General features: G+C 39.0%; 4 protein-coding genes and 1 long non-coding RNA gene across 6 annotated transcripts in view; 1 reads left to right on the top strand and 4 right to left on the bottom strand.

The window, feature by feature from the left end:
• The window catches only part of LOC148719673 (uncharacterized), a 2,893-nt gene extending 787 nt beyond the window's left edge, over positions 1–2,106 (bottom strand). Inside the window, exon 1 of the mRNA XM_088738452.1 lies at positions 1–2,106. This exon is cut by the window's left edge and continues 787 nt beyond it. Within this exon, the coding sequence (XP_088594578.1) occupies positions 175–1,704 (1,530 nt within the window). The 5' untranslated portion in view covers positions 1,705–2,106 and the 3' untranslated portion in view covers positions 1–174.
• A 1,294-nt stretch (positions 2,107–3,400) lies between these two features.
• On the bottom strand, positions 3,401–6,308 carry LOC111323137 (carbohydrate sulfotransferase 3). The gene is made up of 2 exons (XM_088738451.1): positions 6,096–6,308; positions 3,401–5,367 (listed from the first exon to the last, which is right to left on the bottom strand). The coding sequence occupies exon 2, from the start codon at positions 5,331–5,333 to the stop codon at positions 3,777–3,779; it is 1,557 nt and encodes a 518-aa protein (XP_088594577.1). The 5' UTR covers positions 5,334–5,367; positions 6,096–6,308; the 3' UTR covers positions 3,401–3,776.
• A 3,596-nt stretch (positions 6,309–9,904) lies between these two features.
• LOC148719671 (carbohydrate sulfotransferase 3-like) lies at positions 9,905–17,435 on the bottom strand. Of its 2 annotated transcripts, none has more exons than XM_088739280.1 (2): positions 16,828–17,435; positions 9,905–11,361 (listed from the first exon to the last, which is right to left on the bottom strand). In XM_088739280.1, exon 2 carries the CDS (start codon positions 11,345–11,347, stop codon positions 10,202–10,204), a length of 1,146 nt encoding a protein of 381 aa, XP_088595406.1. In that variant the 5' UTR covers positions 11,348–11,361; positions 16,828–17,435; the 3' UTR covers positions 9,905–10,201. The 2 variants fall into 2 exon arrangements, with proteins under 2 accessions (XP_088595406.1, XP_088595405.1); XM_088739279.1 differs by having other exon boundaries at positions 9,905–11,358.
• Positions 14,595–16,612, top strand: LOC148719672 (uncharacterized). Its single transcript, XR_015993373.1, has 2 exons — positions 14,595–15,333; positions 15,488–16,612. It is a non-coding gene; the product is annotated as an uncharacterized LOC148719672 (long non-coding RNA).
• Positions 17,436–17,577: 142 nt separating the features above from the next.
• On the bottom strand, positions 17,578–20,746 carry LOC111323131 (carbohydrate sulfotransferase 3-like). The gene is made up of 2 exons (XM_022926428.2): positions 20,635–20,746; positions 17,578–19,750 (listed from the first exon to the last, which is right to left on the bottom strand). Exon 2 carries the CDS (start codon positions 19,717–19,719, stop codon positions 18,559–18,561), a length of 1,161 nt encoding a protein of 386 aa, XP_022782163.2. The 5' UTR covers positions 19,720–19,750; positions 20,635–20,746; the 3' UTR covers positions 17,578–18,558.
• Between the last annotated feature and the right edge of the window lie 439 nt (positions 20,747–21,185).

Here is a 21,185-nt window from a genome sequence, read left to right as displayed (position 1 = left end):
TGATATTTTCTTTCTTCTATCACCTTACTGCTTGAAAATCTTGTTACTGAAGGAGAAATTCCATTTTGGTCATATTCTGGATGTGGAATGATGAGGGATTTTTGCATGGTTATGAGTATGAGACCTCTATGGTTTTTTTCTTCTCAACCACATTCGCTATAAGTTATACCTCTGTTAGCTGGGTTTGTAATTATTAACCTTGCCCTCTTTGTTACAAATTCTTGTGACTGTCCAATTCTTCTGCTTTTCAGCATTTGTTTTCCTTTCAATAAATCCATCAACAATCCATTGTTGAAAAGTCCCAGAGCCAATCGTCAGTAAGTGTGATCCCTCTTTAAGAATATTCTTCTCTGTCAGTGCAACGACCCCACTGTCCATCATTAATGTATCTCCAGATCTTGGATTGTGTATTATGGGTTTTAAAGTTTTGGACAAATATCTCTGTATTTCTTTTATTTTCTTGGCGAATGAAATATTCTGTGATGTGAATGTATGCAATGTGTCCGAGCCAAAACGTGTCAAATCTGATGACAAAAAAACTCTCTTGATTTTATACTTTTGCTGAAGCTTTACAACTTTTTCCATCAGCACTTTGATACACCGTGCCAGTCGATCGAATCCATACCAAAGAATTTGCCGTTCAGCTCGGATGTGGATCGAAAGATACTCCTCGTTTATCGAGTCGATGATTTTTTTCGCTAGTGAATTGACAAATTCACTCGATCGCAGGGAGTAAACCAACTTCCGGCTTTCAATATTTACTTCCGGTGTGAAGTGGCATCTGTGTTTACCTAACCCTCGCCAGTGAATAATAGCAATGCATTTGTCACCTTTGAGGATTTTACTTTTGAATAACTGAAGACTTTTTATTCTTTCGGCGTCTACGCAAATCTGCCTTCCCGCTTGAAAGTTACCGATTCTGTTAGAAAAATTAAGACCATTATCTATGAAAGCGCACTCACACCAGCCGGATTTTTTCAAAGCATTTTCGGTCTTGTGATAAATATCTGAGGATATTCTGTACCAACGTTCCATTTCTTCTTTCGTTCGATCACTGTACATAAAATGCAGCAATGTTGTGTTTGCAACGCTTGAGCGACATTCCCGTTTGAAAGTCTCTAGTTTAACCATCGGGGCGTAGCGAGATATTTTGAGCAAATTGTTGATAAATGTTACATTAAAATACAGCGACATTGGATGAAATTTTCTGGTCTCCGACCGTCTCTGACCATACCAGCCGTGAGGCAATCCACACATTCTAGAATCGCGCACAAAAGGCTCTACGATCACACGACCAGTTTGCTTCGCCACTGCAGCCAGTTGTAGCAAATTTTCTGTAGTCTTTGTAAGTTGTTCGTAATGATGTAAAACAAAAAGGAACTTGAGATGTTGTTTAGATCCAGAATTAGTAATTGACGGAACACTCGATTTAATATCCCGCGAAATGTTCTTTAAAGTGACACTCTTTACCTTGTTAGATTCCGTCATTGATAATTCTTTAACGACGTTTCTATTAAGCCGTTTGAGTGGAAGTAATCCGGCCAGTGGTTGAACATTCTTCCGAAAAACGCCAGGTGAATTCGAAGTTTGTTCACGAAGCAGGTGATACATAATGAAAATACTGAAAATAACATAAGTCTTTACACCAAACGAAACAGTGCATCTCGACAAAAATGACCTTCGTCTTCGCACACACAGCCACATTAAAAGACCACAGCTTGAAGAAGAAAGCCTTCACTGCGTGACGAATGAACGTCACAACCGCTTGATCGAGTACAAGTTTCTTTCAGCTCGCTGGGTAGTCACATCTTTTACTTTCCATTCCTTCAGCGATACTGTGAGCCTCAACAGGCAATATTTTCACTTTGTGTTGACAAGAAGGCCACTTATGGGTTCGGTTTCGCATGCCACGTATCCGCAGGGAATATATTTTTTTAGTCAAATGGTATTTTCGTGATATTTTTGGGCATTTCGTATGATCGCTCACGGCTGTTGACAGTTTGATGGAACGAAAACAAATTCTTTTAAATTTATGAAATATCTGCCATCTCCAGCTGCGCCCTTTAACACTTTACTCATGGCTAAAAATGACTTAGGGTGTACTGGGTCAGTATAAGGATGAGATTCGCTTATTAAGACTGTTGAAAGAATATTTCCGTGTAGGTTGTCATCACAGATAACCGCTATTTATAGCCCCTATATTGGTAGATTTATGTCCTTTGAATACCCTTCTATTTTTTACTTGATCAATAGTCAATCGCGTGTTTTCGAATCCGGCAATATTCTAACCGCATTTTCTGTTGAAATAAGCATGCATAACGATTAGGTGAATAAATCAAAGTGGTTGCACTTTCTGTCATCGAAGTTTTATCTGGGCTTTAGTTGCTGAGGATGATTTGTCTCCGAGAGAGCTCTAAGTGAAATTCCATAGGGTAAAGGTCTAAATCGGCTTAAAGGTAATTGTACAGACGTGTTTGATGACACGTTCATTTTCTTCAAGGTTATTCGCAACATTTTACTACCCTCTACAGTACTTTACGGCCCCAAATGCGCTGCCACCTCAGTTACAATTGTTTAAATCAGTTTTACGACTGAAATGATCCAGTTGAACTTTGAAAGTCTGGTATTTTGTCAAAGTTGCATCAAACCATCATTTGATCGTCTGGAAGTGTTCTTTGGGTCACCTCACAGGAAGTCGGAATTTCACCCTTTTTGGGAGGTGACTGATTGCAGGTGATACAATTATCCGGTGAAATGATCAGTTTGTTAATTACAGTCAACTCTCCATCAACGGACACTCTTGTACAGTCTTTTTCTCCTCCCAGTCAAACTCTATATTTACCGGGGGGGGGGGGGAGCATGGGGTCTTTTAGAAACCGCACAACCGTGGAATAATCATCCAAAACCGCAAAAAAATTTGATCAAAACTGAAAACCGCTCCTAAAACCGTCGAAACTGATAAATTTTCACATCCCAGTCATCGAAACCCTAATCGATCCGATGCAGTGGTGACAAGTGGAACATACAGAGGTTTTGAGGCTATTCAAGATCAGTGGAGGCACATAATTGCAGCTCAGAACGAAGAGAAACCGGAACCCAAATAGGAAAACCTGAAAATCATATCGGATACCAAATCCAAAAATCCGTTAATACTTTTTTACAAAAACCGAAAGCCAAATGTTAAAAAACGGAAAATTCCAAACCGTCATGAACACCAACCGAAAAAAGTTTTTTGGCATTAAAACCGAAAAACCGATCTAAAAAAAGGCCAAAACCGAAAAACCGAAAATTCTAATATCCCACTCAGTTACACATTCCCTTAAGCGGACGCACTTTCCTAAAGCGACACTTACGAAAAAGAAAATGTGGTTTTTCTTTAGCCATGATCAAATACAGAGACTTTGTTTAACAATTAAAAGCCCCTTTAGTTGGCCCCCTTCACAGTTGCTCTACGCTTTGTAAGTTAGTAAAGAGAATCGCGATCAGTTTACATCAAGGTTATACCCTCAAGTTGACAAGTTTGTCAATTCTACCTTTCTGTTTGCTAAATATCGCATTGAGATGTGGAAGAGAAATAACATGTTAGTCACATCCCTGTGAACTGACTTAAAGAATTAATGAGTTCCCTTTTCGTTTCATAATTCATATATTTTTTTGGTACATGTATATCCTTCATCTTTGTATTTACTTTGTATCTACATTTGAAGGCAGCCTATATTTCTTACGAAAATTTATCAGTTTCAAATCCGTTCTACTGACTGAGTTGATGTTTGTTTTTATAGCATTTTTTTCAGTCCTAGAAGATCAAGTGCTTCTTGACAATATTTTTCAATTATTCGAATTCTTTCGACTGGGGAATCTTGCCTCCACTTTTCAATATTAGCGGTAGAGTTTCGAACTGGCGAGAAGATATTGTTTTTTTCCTTCATCAATTCTTCTTTGGTTGGTGAAGTATTGCGAACAACCCAGTCAGCAACGCTATCGGGCATTATAAATTCTGCAAACTCATACATAGCTCTTGTCGTTTCCAGCGGTTTTCCAGCTAGATCATGATAGTGTACTTCTAAGTACTTGTCTTGCCATTTGCCCAGATTTCGGCCAAACTTGATGTTTGTGGCCAAGTTTGAACATATTTTTCTGACTACGTTTGGAAAACTGGAATGCTTCCAGTCTACCATCCATTTTAGCTTAATCCGGGATCTTAAACTCGCTCTGGGATCTCGAATAAGCTGGATAACCCGGATGTCGGTGTCGGGATTCTCTAGGAATAGCTTTGGAAGAAAAGACGAAATTAAACCATTGGGTGTCCTGGGCTCCCCTATTTTGGTTACACTGTGTTTGTATTTTGTTAGGCATACTATGTCGGCGTATGTGGGATTACTAGCAAGATCTCTACATTCCCAGTTAGGGCAAAAGTTTTGAGACCGAAAAGGGTTTTTAACATATGCTCCACTCCATTGCCGTGAGGTGTGCGAGAGGAATTTAACGCCAGCAGCAGTTTCAGAGAACTTACAACTTAAAATTCCTCGTAGAAGATCGAGAACGTTTTTGGTCCAATTCGGTATCTGACTAATGTCTTCTTTGTTCCATTTCTTTGTTATCCATAATGGCTCATAAACGGTCATCAGTTGTGAATCTTCGGCAAACATTTTTGTGGTGAATGTTGTGCCTGAACGGTCGGCTCCATAGATAAGGAGGCTTCGGCGGCGTTCGGGTTGCGTCCTCGATACCAGATCAAGGGACTTTGTTGAGGTCGAAAAAGTCCCTTGTGCCTCGGGTGAAGTTCGGTTTTTTGAACGAAAGGTCGAGGCTTTCCGAACTGCGTGTAACACAGTACGAACCTTGGAAGGAGATCGGTCCTCTTGGTCTTGCTTCGGCTTAACTATGAATGACACGGAGTGAAGGTCGCTAGTAGATCGACCTTTCGATGGTGGCTTTAGGTTGGATTCTGTTTTAATTTCGGATGCCGCTGGTTGAACACGGTGGTTTGGCTGAGCTTCCAAATCTGCCTTTGAATTTGAAACTGTGAAAATCTCCGGTCGTGAACCTCTTTGAACTTCGGATGATGCTGACATGACGTTGGCCCATGTTCTAACTACTTCGGGTGTTTTTCGTTTGTTCGGTATTGTTAAAACAGTAATGAGTCCCGTTATGTTCTGAGTCGGGCTCCTGATTGACTCTACCAACTCTTTACGATAGTTGAAAAGAGATTTGCCATAATGAGAGTTGTATAGTAGAACAGTTGAAGATAGCAGCAGAAGTACTGCGCATGGGAAACAAAATTTCTTACATGTTCGATAGGGGAAGTTTGTCGCTATTGTCTTGTTCGTCATTTCTCCACCGTTCGGTGTATCACAGAAAGAATCCCTGAAATGAGAGTAGACATTGAAAAAATAAAAAAATAAAAAAAAATAAATAAAAAAAAAACAGGAAAAAGCTAAAGAAAACAAATGTCAAGGCGGCTTATTGTTTGAGTTTCATTGTACCCTCAGACAGTCAACAAATAATTTCGCTAAGCAATAATTTCATCAAACTAGCGATCAAATTATTGCGGAATGCTTTATCGCTTTTCGAATATTCTCCACAGTGTTTTCATGTGGGAAGTTGGTTCATCCCGCTGGGGTGAACATTTAAATTATTTGCTGTGAAATTTAATCAGTTAACATTTTTTTCAATCAATTGCTGGTCCAAGGGAAACACGTATGTGCTGTTGTTAACCTAAGCATTTTACGACCTACTGGGCTGAAAATTCATTGAACGTTTTTTAAATAAACCCTTATAACCGATGTTTAATTTTGTAAGCAAAATTAAGGACATGATAACTGCTCTGTCAAGTCAGTGGGGCTATTGAGCTCAGTTTACCGACTGTGAAGTAAGCGAACAACTTTACCTGAATAACGTACTGGACAAATTCTGTTCATAAAGCGTTTAAAAATAAACTTTCGCGAGCGATAGGCTCCAACAGCTCCTGTTCCCACAATTGCATGTTTTCTGGGAAAACGTTTCGCGCGGGAAATTCTCAAGTACGATTCTATTTTCATATTTGACCTGCACTGAGTTACTGTGGCACTAATTAAACTTCGTTAAATGTGTACCTTGCGGAAAGTTTCCTGGAAGCTCGTATGTAAGATGTCTTTCGCAAAAACACGGTTACTCCATCCAAACTAATCTTAATCTCCTGTTAAGAAAAAGCGTACAATTGGATAAATGCCAACACTATTTTCAGAACACCTCGCTACGTTTCCTATGTTTTTTCACTGACACTAAACTGTGGAGTCGGTGCTAAGGAACTAGATCTTCTTGAGAAATATTATTGCCACTGAAAAGAACACTCCAGTTGTGATTGGTTCAGAGTACGTAGATCGTTCAATATTCGTTAATTTGTATTCAACGGCAAACTAGTAGGTTAGACATCTTTTGAGAAATTTTGACGTCTGACAAAGTTCTTATAAGTACTAACCCGAAACGATAAGAGAAGCCCAGCTAAAGATCCAATAGGAGTTTTTCGTTTGAGAATAAACAATCTTAACATGTATTCTCAAATCTATAGAACTAGATAACCTCAAATTTTCTTTTTTTTTTTTTTTCTTTTTTTTTTTTTTTTTTCATGTCTTTAATGCCAAACACTCTCATAGGTGAGGGTTAATCAAGGCTGTGCTCTAGCGGCGATCGGTCGCCTCAGGCAAGTAACATTTGGTCCCGGGTGACTGAAAAAATATTCCGGTCGCCCAGCCAGGCACTCGGCCTCTTGTGCAGCATTCGCCTCTATGGTAAATCTGGCGATTGGCAGCTACATTTTTATTTGGTTGATTTATAAGCGTTACTGGCAGAAAAAATATTCTTTTGCGCGACACGTAATCGAATTGTTCACGTTCGAAGATTTCGAAGTAACTATCACGTTTCGTTCTACATGATTTCGAACGAACCCAAATAGTAATTATTGAAACAAGAGTTCTTGTCACTTCACGCGTGATAAACCGCACGGATATTCCAAAAATATGCGTTGAACACCGCGATTTTCCTTTAGATGATCAATGTCTGATTTCAGTGTTTCCATGGATTTGTAAAGTGTAGGGCGTTTATCTTTCTTTCAAACCAAGATTCTTTCTATGTGCAAATTGCCGGCAAGCCAGCTTTGTTTGTAGGTTTATCAATCGTTGTGATAAGCGACTTGCAATTACTTTAGGAAGATTTAGCGAGAACTAAGCTTATAAGGATTTCATATTTAGACTTGTTTACTTGGTGCTTGCGAAGGAAAAGTTCTAAGTGGTTTTAAAATATCCAAAGAAACACAATTGCCATTTTGAAAAATAGCACAAGCTCACCGCTAAAAATAGCAACACACTCTGTCGCGTAGTGTGGAAGTTTTAATTTTCAGAAAGAGATTTAAAATGTAGCCATTCCACAATCCCACAGCTTTGCTGCAAGTGTTAGGAAAAAATAAAAACGTTTCACTTTCAAAGCGCCTCGATTTAGTACAGATTACCTTTCCTGATGGTTCCCATGACCAGACTAGCACTCTCGTTTTAATTGTACCGGTAGATATAACTCTCAAAAAAGAAACAATAACTTTGAATTTAAATTTACAAGACATGTTTCGACATTCTCATGTCATCTTCAGTTGCAAATGAGCATTTAACTGTTGCACATTTGAATTTAAATTAAGGTACGTTACAAACTACGTGTCAGGGCTTACGTTACATTTGAATGTAAAAACGCGAAAAATGTAAATAGCGCGCGCTTGACTAGATAAAAAAAAAAAAATAAATATGATAATAATAATAAAAATAAATTAAAAGACTAAGGAATAACATGATTAAAAGGAAAGAGACAATTCTAGGTGTTTCAATTGCTGATTAATGATGGGTTTTTCCCACTTAATATGCTATGCCTCTTTGATCTTAATTTGGTATTTTGAAGCGGCAGCATCCAAGATCGTGAAACATTCAGTATCACAAGAGTCAAGACAGGCCCTTGATGATTCCAGGTGCTTGTAAATATGCGACGTTTTGTCCGACAAGAGGTGCTCACGAACTCGTGTAAATGTGGCGAGTGGTCTCACCAATATAACTGACATTACAGCCAGCACATGAAAATTTATATATGACACGCGAACGTAGATGTTCGAAAACCGACCAACATAGGGAAGTTTATGATAGTGCGCAGAAGGTTTACCGGAGTTAGAAGAGGCGTTATGCCCAGTAGGAGAAGCCGGATTATTTTTCTTCGCTAGATACCTGTAAATGATCTTGTCTATGACCCAAGATGGAAAACAATTTTTCAGTAGCAAGAAAATAATTTTCTTGACATCCAGATGAAAACCAACCCAGGAATTATTGATCTTGTATGTTCTGTCAATCAACGTTCTGACTAAACCTAATTTGTAAATCAAAGGGGCGAAGCTGAAATAATTAGTAAGAAGACCAGTAAACGTCTTCTTGCGATATACACTAATGACGATGGATGTATGATTGTTGTCTTATTTATTTTTTGATCGAGTCAAGCGCGCGCTATTTACATTTTTCGCGTTTTTACATTCAAATGTAACGTAAGCCCTGACACGTAGTTTGTAACGTACCTTAATTTAAATTCAAATGTACAACAGTTAAATGCTCATTTGCAACTGAAGATGACATGAGAGTGTCGAAACATGTCTTGTAAATTTAAATTCAAAGTTGTTGTTTCTTTTTCGAGAGTTATTGTCACTCTACTGTCTTTACGTCCTACCGGTAGATATCCAGTCAATTTTTCGTCGACTTTCTGAAAACTTCAGCTCTCCACAGTTAGTCATTTGCAAAATGTACGGCTTTTTCATTTTGCTCCTCACTTCTTTTACGAAAAATGGACGAACAAGGAAATTTTTACGGAAAATCTTTTAATACGGGAGGTATTTTATTTCGGTCATTTGGCCTATTGCTTTACATAAAATCGGCGTGCTTCACAGATGACTCAAGCTGTAGAATGGTGAATCGCTAATAACGCTGTGAAAAAATATTAGGAGAGGAACCATTACTTGGGAGTCAAACTCGTTTGTGCCGAAAAGGAGCCAGAAGTCATCTGACAGTGTATTATATATAATTTATTGTAAACAGAAACACCAAAAGTTAAACTCTTTCTAGATATCTAGATATCGGCATCTATAGTTGGAATGGACAGAGAAAATTAAGAAGTCAAGGAGAGCGTGAGTGACTCATTCATAGTGAGTTTCGCTTTGCACCTGATTGTTTCAAAAGTGGCACGAGTTTTGTTGACAAACCGGAGCGGAGTAATACTGACTTTCTCGATAAGAAACCCCGGCGTTTCTTTCAAATTTGTTTTAGTGAACTTGCGAGCAACTGTCGTTGGGTTTTCTCCAAGGATTAGTACAACCCCCCAACATTTTCATGTTTAAAATTAACAAGTAAAACTAGCAGCAGTTCTATTCCATCGAGTATATTTACCTCTGAGCTCCACCACGGGTAAAGACTGGGAACCTGATCAAACACCGAGGTCTTTACGCGCCATGGCGTTTATTTCTTAACCCTTGAACTCCCAAAAGTGATGTATATGTAACTTCTGCCTACAATATCCATACATTGTCCACCAAACAGGTGGTGAGAATACTTAAACTTATCAGGTAGAAGTTGTTATCTTGTCTAAACAAATTGTCGTACCCAATATACAAGGAAATGTCTTGCTGCTAGAGGGGAGAGTTAAAAATCAGATATTGGGAGTGAAAGAATTGCAGTTTTTCTTAAGCGTCTACGCGAGACTGGTGTTCAATCGGGTACAGTGTGTGGTCGAGAAAACACGATATCACGATTGCAATCCTGGGTTGCTTTGGACTCTCAGTCAAAAATGACTCCAAGGGATTAGTCGTCGGGTCGTCTATCGTACGTCTCAAGGGGTTGGTGGGGGGGGGGGGGTTAGGATTTTGAGGTAAATCACATGGCTTTTAGGGGAACGGGGGAGATCAGTCGTCGCCAAAAGGGTATAAAGGGAAGTATATAGGAAATCGGTTGCCAGTTAACTGCAAATGAGGGGGTTGGGGTGATGAGAATATTACAGAGCCTTGTTGGGGATTAGGTAAATTTTATCGTGACACAACTAAAATCCTCCGAACCCCCCTTCTCTTCCCCTTCTCCGGCAATAAATTATGACTGGTTCCTAAATGTTAAGCGTTTGTAGCCTTTTGCGTTAAGTGAAGATTTTAATTCGTACTTCATCTCTTCTCGATTCCCAACAGCTGCATTAGTTCACGACACTCTCGTTCTATTATTCTGTTCTGTTCTGCCGGAGCACTGCGCCATTTTTCGATATTTGCCGTAGAGTTCCGCACAGAAGAAAATCTTTTTGACGATTCACTGGCAAGAACCTCTTGGCTCGGGCTCGTGTTAGAAACAATCCATTTGATCAAATCTTCAGAAATCTCAAAACCAGCAAATTTGTAGATTTTCAAAGCAGTTTTCACCGGGGACTTCGCTATGTCTCGATAGTATATTTCCATATACTTGTCTCGATACTTCTGTGGCAAGTTTCTTCCATATTTCACATTCTGCGCGATTTTGTCGCATGGAAATTTGACTTGGTAAGTGAACGTGTGCGATGTGTGTTTTGGCATCCAGCCTAGTTTGATTCTAGAGTCCAAGCTTCCGCGCGGATCTCGGAGAATCTGAATGACTTTGACGTCAGTATCCGGGTTTTCTATAAACACCTGTGGTACGATGCTAGAAAGCATCAGGTCAGGCACACGTACTTGGGCTACTTTAGTTACACTGTGCTTGTACTTTGTTACACAGATTTCCCTGGCGATGTTTGGCGTGAAGAGAAGGCTTGGGCAGAAGCTTCCACCTGTCTTGGAAACGTTGCAGAAGTTTCCTGACTGGAACGGATTTTTGAACGGTGCTGCTGCCCAATTGCGTGACGTGTGGGCCAAAAATTGTGTTGCCTTGGGAAAATCTGGAAAGTTACAGCTAACTATTCCATTTATCACCTCCAGCTCACTTCTTGACCAGTCTCGATCTGGTTCGGTTTTCCTCCACTTTTTCGTTACCCAGAGAGGTTCGTAGATCATGAATACCTGAGGATCTTCGCTAAACATTCGGCTGATAAACGTCGTTCCCGAACGGTCCGCCCCAAAGACGACTAAACTTCGTCTCCTTTCGGAAGAATCCGATGATGCCGTGGGATTTAATGAAAATTTATTGAGGGCACTAAACGTTACTGGAGGACTAAATTGAAAATCGGTAGATTCCATGGGGACTGCACTTGTCTTCTGCTGAATGCGGCTTTGATGTATCAAAAAGGAAACTATCGCAATTGCCATCCCAGTGACTACTAATCGTACAAAGTAGCGGAAAGTCTTCATCGTTTGTGTTTCTGCTGAAACAAAAGAGCAACAGTAATGATTTGTTAGATTAGAACGCTTTCCGATTTTGAGTCGTAAAACCAATACCAAAGTACTCACAACGACCAATCAGAACAAAGGGAAATATTGTGAAGAGCCAATAAGAACTTAAAGTTAAAACAAGCAAACCACCCAAAGCGCGGGAAAAGCGCGGGAGACCAAGTCGCGATTGGCGCGAGTTTTCTGGACCAATCACAAAGCGAAGTAAGCTATACCAAAGCATTTCCTCGTTACTTTTGACGGTCAGTTGAAAACCAAACCCAATTGTCAGAAACGGCCCGTGGGACTGATCTGTCCGTATTTGGAAAACGTCAGTTGCAAAAATCTATAATAAATGGCTATGGACAAAGGGTGCGTATCCGAGAAAAAGTTCTCCGAAACATAACTGACCAAAATACACCACCAAAACGGTAACGAGGTGTTACAGACACAACGATTCCCAAAATACGGCTCAACATTTGCATCACTTGCTATCGAGCTGACGCATATATTCATGTCTTAATGCGCACGTATCCGTCACGTTAATTCGGGTGTCTCTGAAATTTCCCATAAATTTCCCATGGTTGGTGTAAATTTCAAGCTCGTACACGGGTACTGTAGGAGAAACACTTAAATCAATGAGGAAGAATACTGCAGTACGCAGTTGATTGATCACTGGAAATGGGTTGATTAACCGGAGTGGTTGGAAGGGACGTTGAGGAATTGGACTTTTGTAGGGCCGCTGCAAGTGGCAGATCTTCTTCACTGGGCGTCATCATCTGAATCCGCAAATACATCTGATGTTTCGTCGGTTTTGGAGTAGTAGGTGGAAGAGGAGACCCATGAATACCTACAACTAATGGCCATATGACCCATTTCTTTACATAGACAGCAGAGCGGAGGAATCAGACAGTTTGGAGATTCATGGCCGTTTGTTTCACAATTGAAGCAGATTTTTGTTTGGCATGTGTTACTGAAATGTCCAGGTTGACTGCACTTACGGCACTGAGGTTGTTATTCAAAATGTTTGAGAAAACTTTGGTATTTACCGAACCGAAGAAAACTAGGACTAGGTCTGGAAGTACGTACTCTATAATGTCGAAGGCCACTGTAAATATTGAAGTTGTGATCTTTGCAGTGGCGGTAATTAATAACTTCGCAGAAAGGTGTGAGGCGTTGAATAATTGCCAGGTCAGAAAGTTTGAGAAAGGTGAGAGATCTATCGATGTCTTGAAGTGCACAATTTAGATGAAGGAATTTTTCTTTCGCTTTAGGATTTTTAAAAGTAATCACTACTTCATCGTTCAATTTTCGTTGAAGGCACTGTGTGTCACTATCTTGAATTCCGGCTTCTTTCAGTGCGTTAAACACCGAGCAGGACGAAGTTCACGGGTCCGGCGCGAAGAAAGCAGACCTCGGCCGTTGTGGCATTGAGTTCTCTCCTGAGATGGATTGTTCTTTTCGCGGCCTGGTTGTCATTGTACTAGTAGCTCCAGCCGCTCTTGCCGCTCGTAGGGTGTATAGGTCACCATTAACTATACTTGAATCTTACGAGGGCGCGTTGTCAGGAATACTTGCCGTATCGGTAGCAGCGGACAAAATGTCATTTGGCGTTTCAGCATTCATTTTAATAACTTTAGTAGACATTTCTCGATCAAGGATCAGGCTCCGCTAAGAGAATATTCTGCTTCCCCGATTCTTCACCTTCTTTGGTCCCCCCTTTTCCCTAGTGACTTCGATCTTGATAATCGTTGGAAACTGGTTGGTGACGGCTTTTCCGAAAACTATAAACATTAAGGTCTGCGATTCCTTAAAGCATTGGGGGTCATATTGATTCTGATAAATATGCCTACTGCTCTCGAAAAGAAACAATTGATCCCTGTTTTCTTAATTGTTCCCGTGTTAAAAAAGTGTGGTCTTATTTTTCTCCTGTGATCTATTCCCTCTTGGGTAATTTTTTTTCCGTTGTATTTCTGTCTTCTTTTTTCAGTGGGCTCCGGTCAGCTCAAAACATGCTCGACTGGCCCGTTTTCTGATCAAAACAATCTTGTATGGTATTTGGAAGTTTCGCAATGATGTTACGTTTCGTAATGGAATTGATCCGTTACATCCTCAATGATATCAAGAAGAGAATTCTCTATGACCACTTTCGTTTTTGTGTATCTGATTTTATGAATCTGTGAGAAGCTGTCCAACACTGTGCAAAGTAGATAATGACACTCTCAAATTCTCTTGTAAATAGTTAATAGTTATTAGTTAATGTAGCTTAGAGGTTAACTGTTAATTTAGGATTTATTCATAATAGTAGCTTGTAGCTAATTTAGTAAATAGATTAAATGGCTAATATTAGCTTAGTCTCTTTTAGATTATCTTTATTTAAGCTGCATATATTGTGACTTAGATTAATCAATTAACTTGGGCCAAGCCCACGAGCGTTTTGTGCCTTTTATTTTGTATATGGGTCGTTATTGAAAATAAACCCTTTTCAAAACTAAAAAAACGCAATTGGTTGTGCAAAGCTATTTCCAATGATGAGTAACATAATTACCCATGCCAATTCCCGTAATATGCTTGAAATTGATGAATTTTTCATTTTCTTAGGGAAAAATCAACTCTATAAGTTATTTTGACACTTAAAATCACTAACGTTATTGAATTTTAGCAAAACTGATCACAGTTTGGTAATGTTTAACTGGATTTTTAATGTAACCATGTTCTTTAGCGGGCGTGGTCTTTCATACAAATTATCAATTTGAGCTCACTGGTAACAAATAAAAGGTAAAAATGAAACATTTTGACCCTAAAATAGATATGCTGTACTACATTGAGGCTAGTATCTCCTCATGGAGATCACTGGCACCCTAAACACTGATTTTCTATCTCTCGATTGTAGACACGCGGCGTTTACAGATTGCTCAATTCTCCCAAAATTAATTCCCCTGAAAAAAAGTCTCATACGACCCCGAAAACATCCATTTAAGGAGAGGTTATTAAACTTGTACTTCGACACCAAACGGGGTTTTCAATTAAACTCATAATCGGTAATAACTCAAATATCTGTCATAGGTGTCACTGACAAATGTTACGGCTGTCAAAGCGCTTCGAATCGAAGCTCAATTCGTCTATTAAATGCGAATAAAAGAATGACTTTTTGAGGAGGTAACCGAGTTAAGAATTGACTGTTAGTCGGTTTTAGTTTTCGAAACGAATAGCTTGTCAACAGACCACAGAATGACGGAACAATCGCTATGCTGCAACGTTGAACTCCGATATGACCGCCCATGCCTCTCTCTCGTCATCCCACGCTGCGAAGCGAAAGGCGTAAGGTCCCCCATCAGATCGGGCCCTACGGGCCAAAGATAAACGGCCTTTGGCCATTTATTTTAGTGTTAAACGTGAAAGTAGCACAGCGACTGCTGTAAAAATGCTCTTGAGAACCTTGCGAAAGTACACGAAAGCATGACGTCTATGCAACGTAAACTGCAAATTTCAAATCGATTTTAGAGGCGCCACGCTTCTCTTTTAATATACAAATGAATAAAGGCTGGTAGTTTCTAAAGAAACTGTTTGGTGCTGCGTCGGTGGGGGTAACGAAATAATTTGAATATATCAACAAAGTTGAAATGGTAAATTGGCCACCGTTACGGTTATAAAAGCAGACGTTTCGAGCGTTAGCCCTTCGTCGGAGCGAAGGACGAAGGGCTAACGCTCGAAACGTCAGCTTTTATAACCGCAACGGTGGCCAATTTACCATTTCAACTTTGTTGATATATTCAAATTACCTCTTTTAATATGGCGCCAACAATCCAAAGAACATAGCGACTGAGTCAAGAGGCCATATTTCAGCTACTTTCATAGCTGTGAAGACGAAAGTAGGAAAATAACAAGGGGAACATGTGAGCATTCAGATCCACTCAGATTCAAAACCCGTTTGAATCTTGGTGGATCAAAACGGCGAGAAGGAGAAGGTAGGTAAATTATTATTGCGCAATCACGTTTCAATAAATCGTTGCGACTTCTTTGAGCCGTATTTCTCCACATATGTTTGCTCCTTTTGAATGATTTCCCTGGTGCTAAAACACAACGTATTAGCGTTTAGTTGATATATTTTGTTTTCCTCAGATATTCAGTTGAGCCCTGCTACGGACAACAACTTGATGAAGCGCTGAATCTCACAACGCAGCGTCACAAGAAGGATACCCAAGAATGATGAAAACTTTGAATGTGTTTGAACTTGAAATCATGGTTAAATTTTGCTTAGCTGCAAAGTACATTATGTGTTAACATTTGGTATAATTCGTTTGTCCATACGACCAACCATTTTTATGGAAAATGTTTTTGAAAGTTTTTACTGTAAAGATTGCGTTACGCATTACAACCAAAATTTGCCCATTTTTCCCGCCTTTAACTGTCATTTTCTGAAATGAAATGATGATATTTACCCTTTTACACTTACCTGTGAATAAAAAGGGCAGCCCTACCATTAAGCTTTAATTTGGCTTTAATGAAGGCGTATAACGAAACAAATTAATACAAGGTTTGTCCGCCACCCTAAAATAGCCATTGTTGCTTTGCTACTCATCAATCCAGTTTCTGTTTTGTAGCATTAACTTTCATGAACTAGCCCTAACAATCGTTAAGAAAAGTGGGTGTTAAGATCGTACACAGTAGGGAGCCTGTTAAAAGCTGTTCAAAATTAATTTTTCGCGTTGTTGTTTTGAGTGTGATAGCTACTGTAATTTTTTTGTCGTGGTACTTTAAGATTGGTTTGCAACATTTACAAATGGTAAACTATGGAATGTTCCAGATCTCACTTGCATTTTTTTTTAAACGACTACTCGCCTAAAGGCACGTATGTATTGCGCAAGCTGATACCCTGATCAACCTGTAAGACCAGGGCTGTAGCCAGACTTCAGAACAAGACGAGGCAAGTTTCGAGCGCCGAAGGCGCCTTGCCTCGTGCTAGCAGGCTACGGTCCTGAAGACATTCTGTGAATCAAAAACGAAATCAGGTCAGGAGAGTCAAAGAAATTATCGCCAATTATAGGAGCTCTTGACTGCTCAGTGAAAAAATTCTCCTAGTCATTACAAGTGGAAATGTATAAAGAACAGAATGGAGAATATGCATACTAATGCTAGGGTGTAAAGAGTTTAATAATGTTGATGTCTCACTCAGATGTGGAGAATAGTCTTGTTATTTTACACCTTTCTCCACAAACATATTTACTGCCTATTTTGTGGATAATACTTGAGTGTAGTTTATGATTTTCTTCATGTCATTATGTAGAGAGCCAGTCTCTCTTTCCATTTCCTTGACTATAATGCAATAGGCATACGCACTCAAACGTATTAAGTTTTGTTTCGAACTTAAGGAACCGGTTTACGAAGCTTTAAACAGAAATACAACCCCACCCCCCCCCAAAAAAAAAACCTGTTAATTTTAAAACAAAAAGTTGACCTACCTTTCCGAAGAAGATCTGTTAAGTATCGTTTACGAAATGTTAATATTGTTGTGTTGGGCTCTGTCGCGGTATTCCTCTTGTAAATGCTATTCCCATCTATTATTACAACAACTTAAGCAAAACAACATTTTCTTTAGTTTTAAAGGTCAGTTACAGAACGAAAATTTTAGCTTGGCCCCTAGGGGATCCTATGGGATAATTTGTTTAAAAACCATAAAATTTCAATTTGCTATTTACCGCTCGGAGGTAAAAATAGAGCCAAATGATAACAACTTTTCAAAATTAAAACTTATATGACAAAAGAACCCAGCATTTTTGCATCGATATCTGGGTAGCCTGGTTACCCTGTTGACGCTGCCAACGCGGCTGTTCCCCTCACAGTTAGGAAGCCTTTTAGAATAGATTTAATGTAGTTTTCTGGTGGAAATTCATCTATTTTGATTTTGAGACTTCCTTTACTTCATCTCAATTGTACAGGATATATGAATATTTAAAATTTTCTTATGTGTCATTGTGTCCTAGTCGGATAGGATTCTGATGGTATGAAACTCGACCACATCTCTCGACGGTTATTTTAAATTAGCCTTAACTTTTAGAGCTAAACAGGTGTTATCAGATAAATGAAGATGTTAATGAAAAGAAAAGACACAGATATTTACGAGTAAGGGTAATTGAAATTGTGGTGAACCATTTAAGGCTAAATTCACGACACGAAAGCGAGTTGCCTGGCTATGACTGTCTTGAAATCGCTCATTCTAATCTCCTGTAAGGCTTTATTCAAAACCATAACAAAATTCTGGAGCGTAATTGGTCCAGCCCTATTTGAGCATTATAGTACGGATAGTACGCGTCATGTTTGTAAATGGACCGTACAATGGGATAGCAACGCGCCATGCCTGTGAAAGTGAACAGTACGCGTCAAATGCGCGCGCTGTTGTCGCGTATTATGATCATTTACCTGTTGTTGCTTTTTTTCTATGAAAACGTATAACCGACGTCGAGTTTCTTTCTCAAATTTTGTCATAATTTGATTGGTTGGTAACGGACTTCTTTGTCCTTGATCATACTTGGGATAAACAAATCGGACTTCTGCTTCACGGTCGTCCGATTTTGTTATCACTCGTATGATTACAGACAGAATTAGACTCCACTCGGCCCTTTTACCCTTATCATTAAATGGTCTTTAACTTTCTTGCAATATGATAGGTTACCTAGAAGAGTCCTGTAGTCCAATTTGTTGATTTGTTTTGTTTTAGGGTTCTATTCTTATTGTATGGGTGAACGATACGACATGGAGCATAAAAATATTAGTCAGATTCGTGAATAATCGCACTGCTAAGAACCAATCAGATTGCAAGAATGATTTCATAATGGCTGTAATCAAGTGGTAAATAAACAAGACGTGAATGGTAGACGATAAAGAGTGAAATAGTCAGCTACGATAGATTAAATCTTTACAGCCTAACATCAGTATGCATATTCTCCATACTGTTCTTTATACATTTCCTAAGATGCTGTCAAGGAGAATTTGTTTAACAATCAAGAGCTTCTTTAGTTGGTGATCATTTCCTATATTCTCCTGACCTTAATGTTTGATTCAGGGGTGATATTGTAAGGAGAAATTAGATACTAGTCGCTCTCAGGGATCAAAGGGTTAAAAAAAAGAAAAAACGTTTGTTGACCCTGATTAGATGAATAGCGTCGATTATAATATCATTAGCTTCTAATTTTTTACGGCAGTTTTTCTAGATGCAGTAAATCCATCAGCTCACTACATTCTTCTTCGATAATACGAACCCTTCTATCGGGTGACTCATGTCGCCATCTCTCAACATTGGCTGTAGAATTGCGAAACGATGAAAAAGCGTGTTTCCCCTCTTGTTCAAGAGTCTCTTTGCTCGGGTTTGTTGCTTGCTTTAGCCATCTGATCATACTTTCTGATATTTCAAACCCAGCAAACTTATAAATCTTCATGGCTGTCACTAGAGGGGAAGATGCAATGTCTTTGTATTGAAGAAGCATATAGCGGTCTTTGAAATTTCCTTGGAGACTTGCCCCGAACTTGACATTCTGTAGAATCCCTTCGCATGTGCTCCGAGGCCAATAAGCAAAATTTTTTGCTTTGTCAACGTCTGGTATCCATCCTAAATTGATCCTGGAGTTTATGCTGCCTCTTGGATCGCGAACAACGTGCAAAAATTTGATGACCGTATCTGGATTGTCCTCTATTATCCTCTGAAAAATGTTGGAGAGTTTCCTTTCTGGTACGCGAACGATAGCCACCTTTATGACGCTGTGTTTGTAATTATGTAAACAGGCTTTTTGCACCACATCTGGGATTGTTCCAGGGTTTGGACAGGCTTCAGGATCATTACATATTGGTTTAGATTTGAACGGGTTCATAAATAATCCAGGTGCCCAATTTTTGGAGGAATGGGACAAAAATTTAATTGCAGTTGGGTTGTCCACGAAATTACAGGTCATCAACGCTCCTATCACCTCTGTAACGTCCTTTAAAAGATTTTTATCTGGCTCTGTTTGACTCCATTTTTTTGTTATCCATAACGGTTCGTACACTGTGAAAATATCTAGATCTTGGCTAAACATTTGTGTCAGCAGTGTCGTGCCTGAACGATCATCGCCGAAAATCACCAAGCTTCGTCGTCTTGTGTCGGGTTTCGTCGTCGGCGGAATTGCGGATGCCATCTGCGTCATTGGGACTCCTTCGTCGACCTGTTGTTGGTCGAGAACGATCGGCTGATCTTCAAAAATTTTTGATTTCTGGCTTACTAAACGATTAGTTTGAAGTATCATGTATATAAAAATAGCCCCTATAAGCAAGAGAAATAAAATTAAGAAGTGGAACAGAAGACGCCTGCGTATTAACACCATAACTTGACTCTGTGAACACCAGAAGTGGAATCTGAAAATAACAATATCAAAGGTGAAAGTGACGTCGCGGTCTTTAATTCTTTAACTCTTGTAATTAATAAGGTATTGACCAATTTTGTCAGGTCAAGATAGTTGAATATTGGCCTCGTTTTTCTTTTTGTCCTTCAATTTAGTCTTCTTTCGTCTCAGTCTACTCGAAAGCGATGGTGCCATCTTAATTGGACAAACTCTGCTAATAATACACATCTTTAAATTAGTTGACGTAACAATCTAACCAGTCAGTTAGACTGACTTATTAAGAACGTACACAGTTACAGTAAGAAAATCTATTGATATTGTAGAGTATTCCTTTGAAGAGTTTAGAGCGGACATTTTCTAGCCCTAAGGTGCTTTATTACCGGACATTTTATAAATAGTATATGTAAGATAAGAGAAAGAGGTAAAGTACTTCGTGTTCAAAAAAAAGCTTTTTTTCGTCCTTTTTATCACTCAGTTACGGCGATTTTTCGATAGATGGCGCGCGCGGTCTGCTTAAGTCTAACTGAAATGCTATAACGACGACTTTACGGTGGAATTTGCGTCAGTATCTTAATCATTCCACGTCGGAGTCTGACGTTTCATTTTCCAAATGAGCCTTATTTTAATAAAATTGTTATAACGTGTATAAATCATTCTTGCCGAGAATTTTGAATTTTAAATCTTAGTGAATTGATTCAACACTTCTTTGTAGCTGCTCCCAAGAGCTGCTTTTTTTATACGGTAACAATACTTTGGTCTAAAATAACATGTGATATCACAATTCTGTGACGAACGTACGCGATTAGATATTGCGAGTTCAAATTTTTTTAGTGTTCATACATTTAGCATTAAAAACCTTAAGAATAAATTGGTTCGCCAAAAATAACGTTCAGTTACCTTCTATAAGTTCTGGTATTCTTCCACTTAAGTTTGCTGGAGTTTTATCTTGGTTAAGTATAGTAAAGAGCAGCTCTTAACTTCAACTCGGGTAAAAAATGGCCAACTTATGATACAGGTGTTTCAGACAAATCAGGCTTCCATAGTAACGAAACCAGCCGCTAAAACCTTCATGTATATATAATGACTTTTCTATTTTTCGAAACGGAATTGTCTGTTCTTAGTCAACGTAATTGATTGAGGTTATGGAAAACTTCACAGATGAAGAGTTTTGAAGTTTAAATATTCTGAGTTTCCTCCTAGTTTATGCATATCTGCGTTGAAAAGATGGTTCTTGGCCTTCCAGTCCAAAATCCCTGTCAAAAAGCTTTGATGCTTTTAATTTGTTTGCCATCATACTTGACTGTGTGTGAGAGCAGTAGTACAGTTTACCCCGTCAATTTGCATCAAAACATACCGATTGAAGTCGTATTAAAAATGTTCACTATTTTGGTAATTCAGTCTTTTTGTGGGTGAGTTTTATAACATAATTCAGCTTGGAGTACTCGAGA

Source organism: Stylophora pistillata, chromosome 11, assembly GCF_964205215.1.
Source record: "Stylophora pistillata chromosome 11, jaStyPist1.2, whole genome shotgun sequence".
Classification (NCBI taxonomy): domain Eukaryota; kingdom Metazoa; phylum Cnidaria; class Anthozoa; order Scleractinia; family Pocilloporidae; genus Stylophora; species Stylophora pistillata.
The sequence above is the reverse complement of the archived record's forward strand: the minus strand, read 5'-3'. Positions and strand labels throughout refer to the sequence as shown.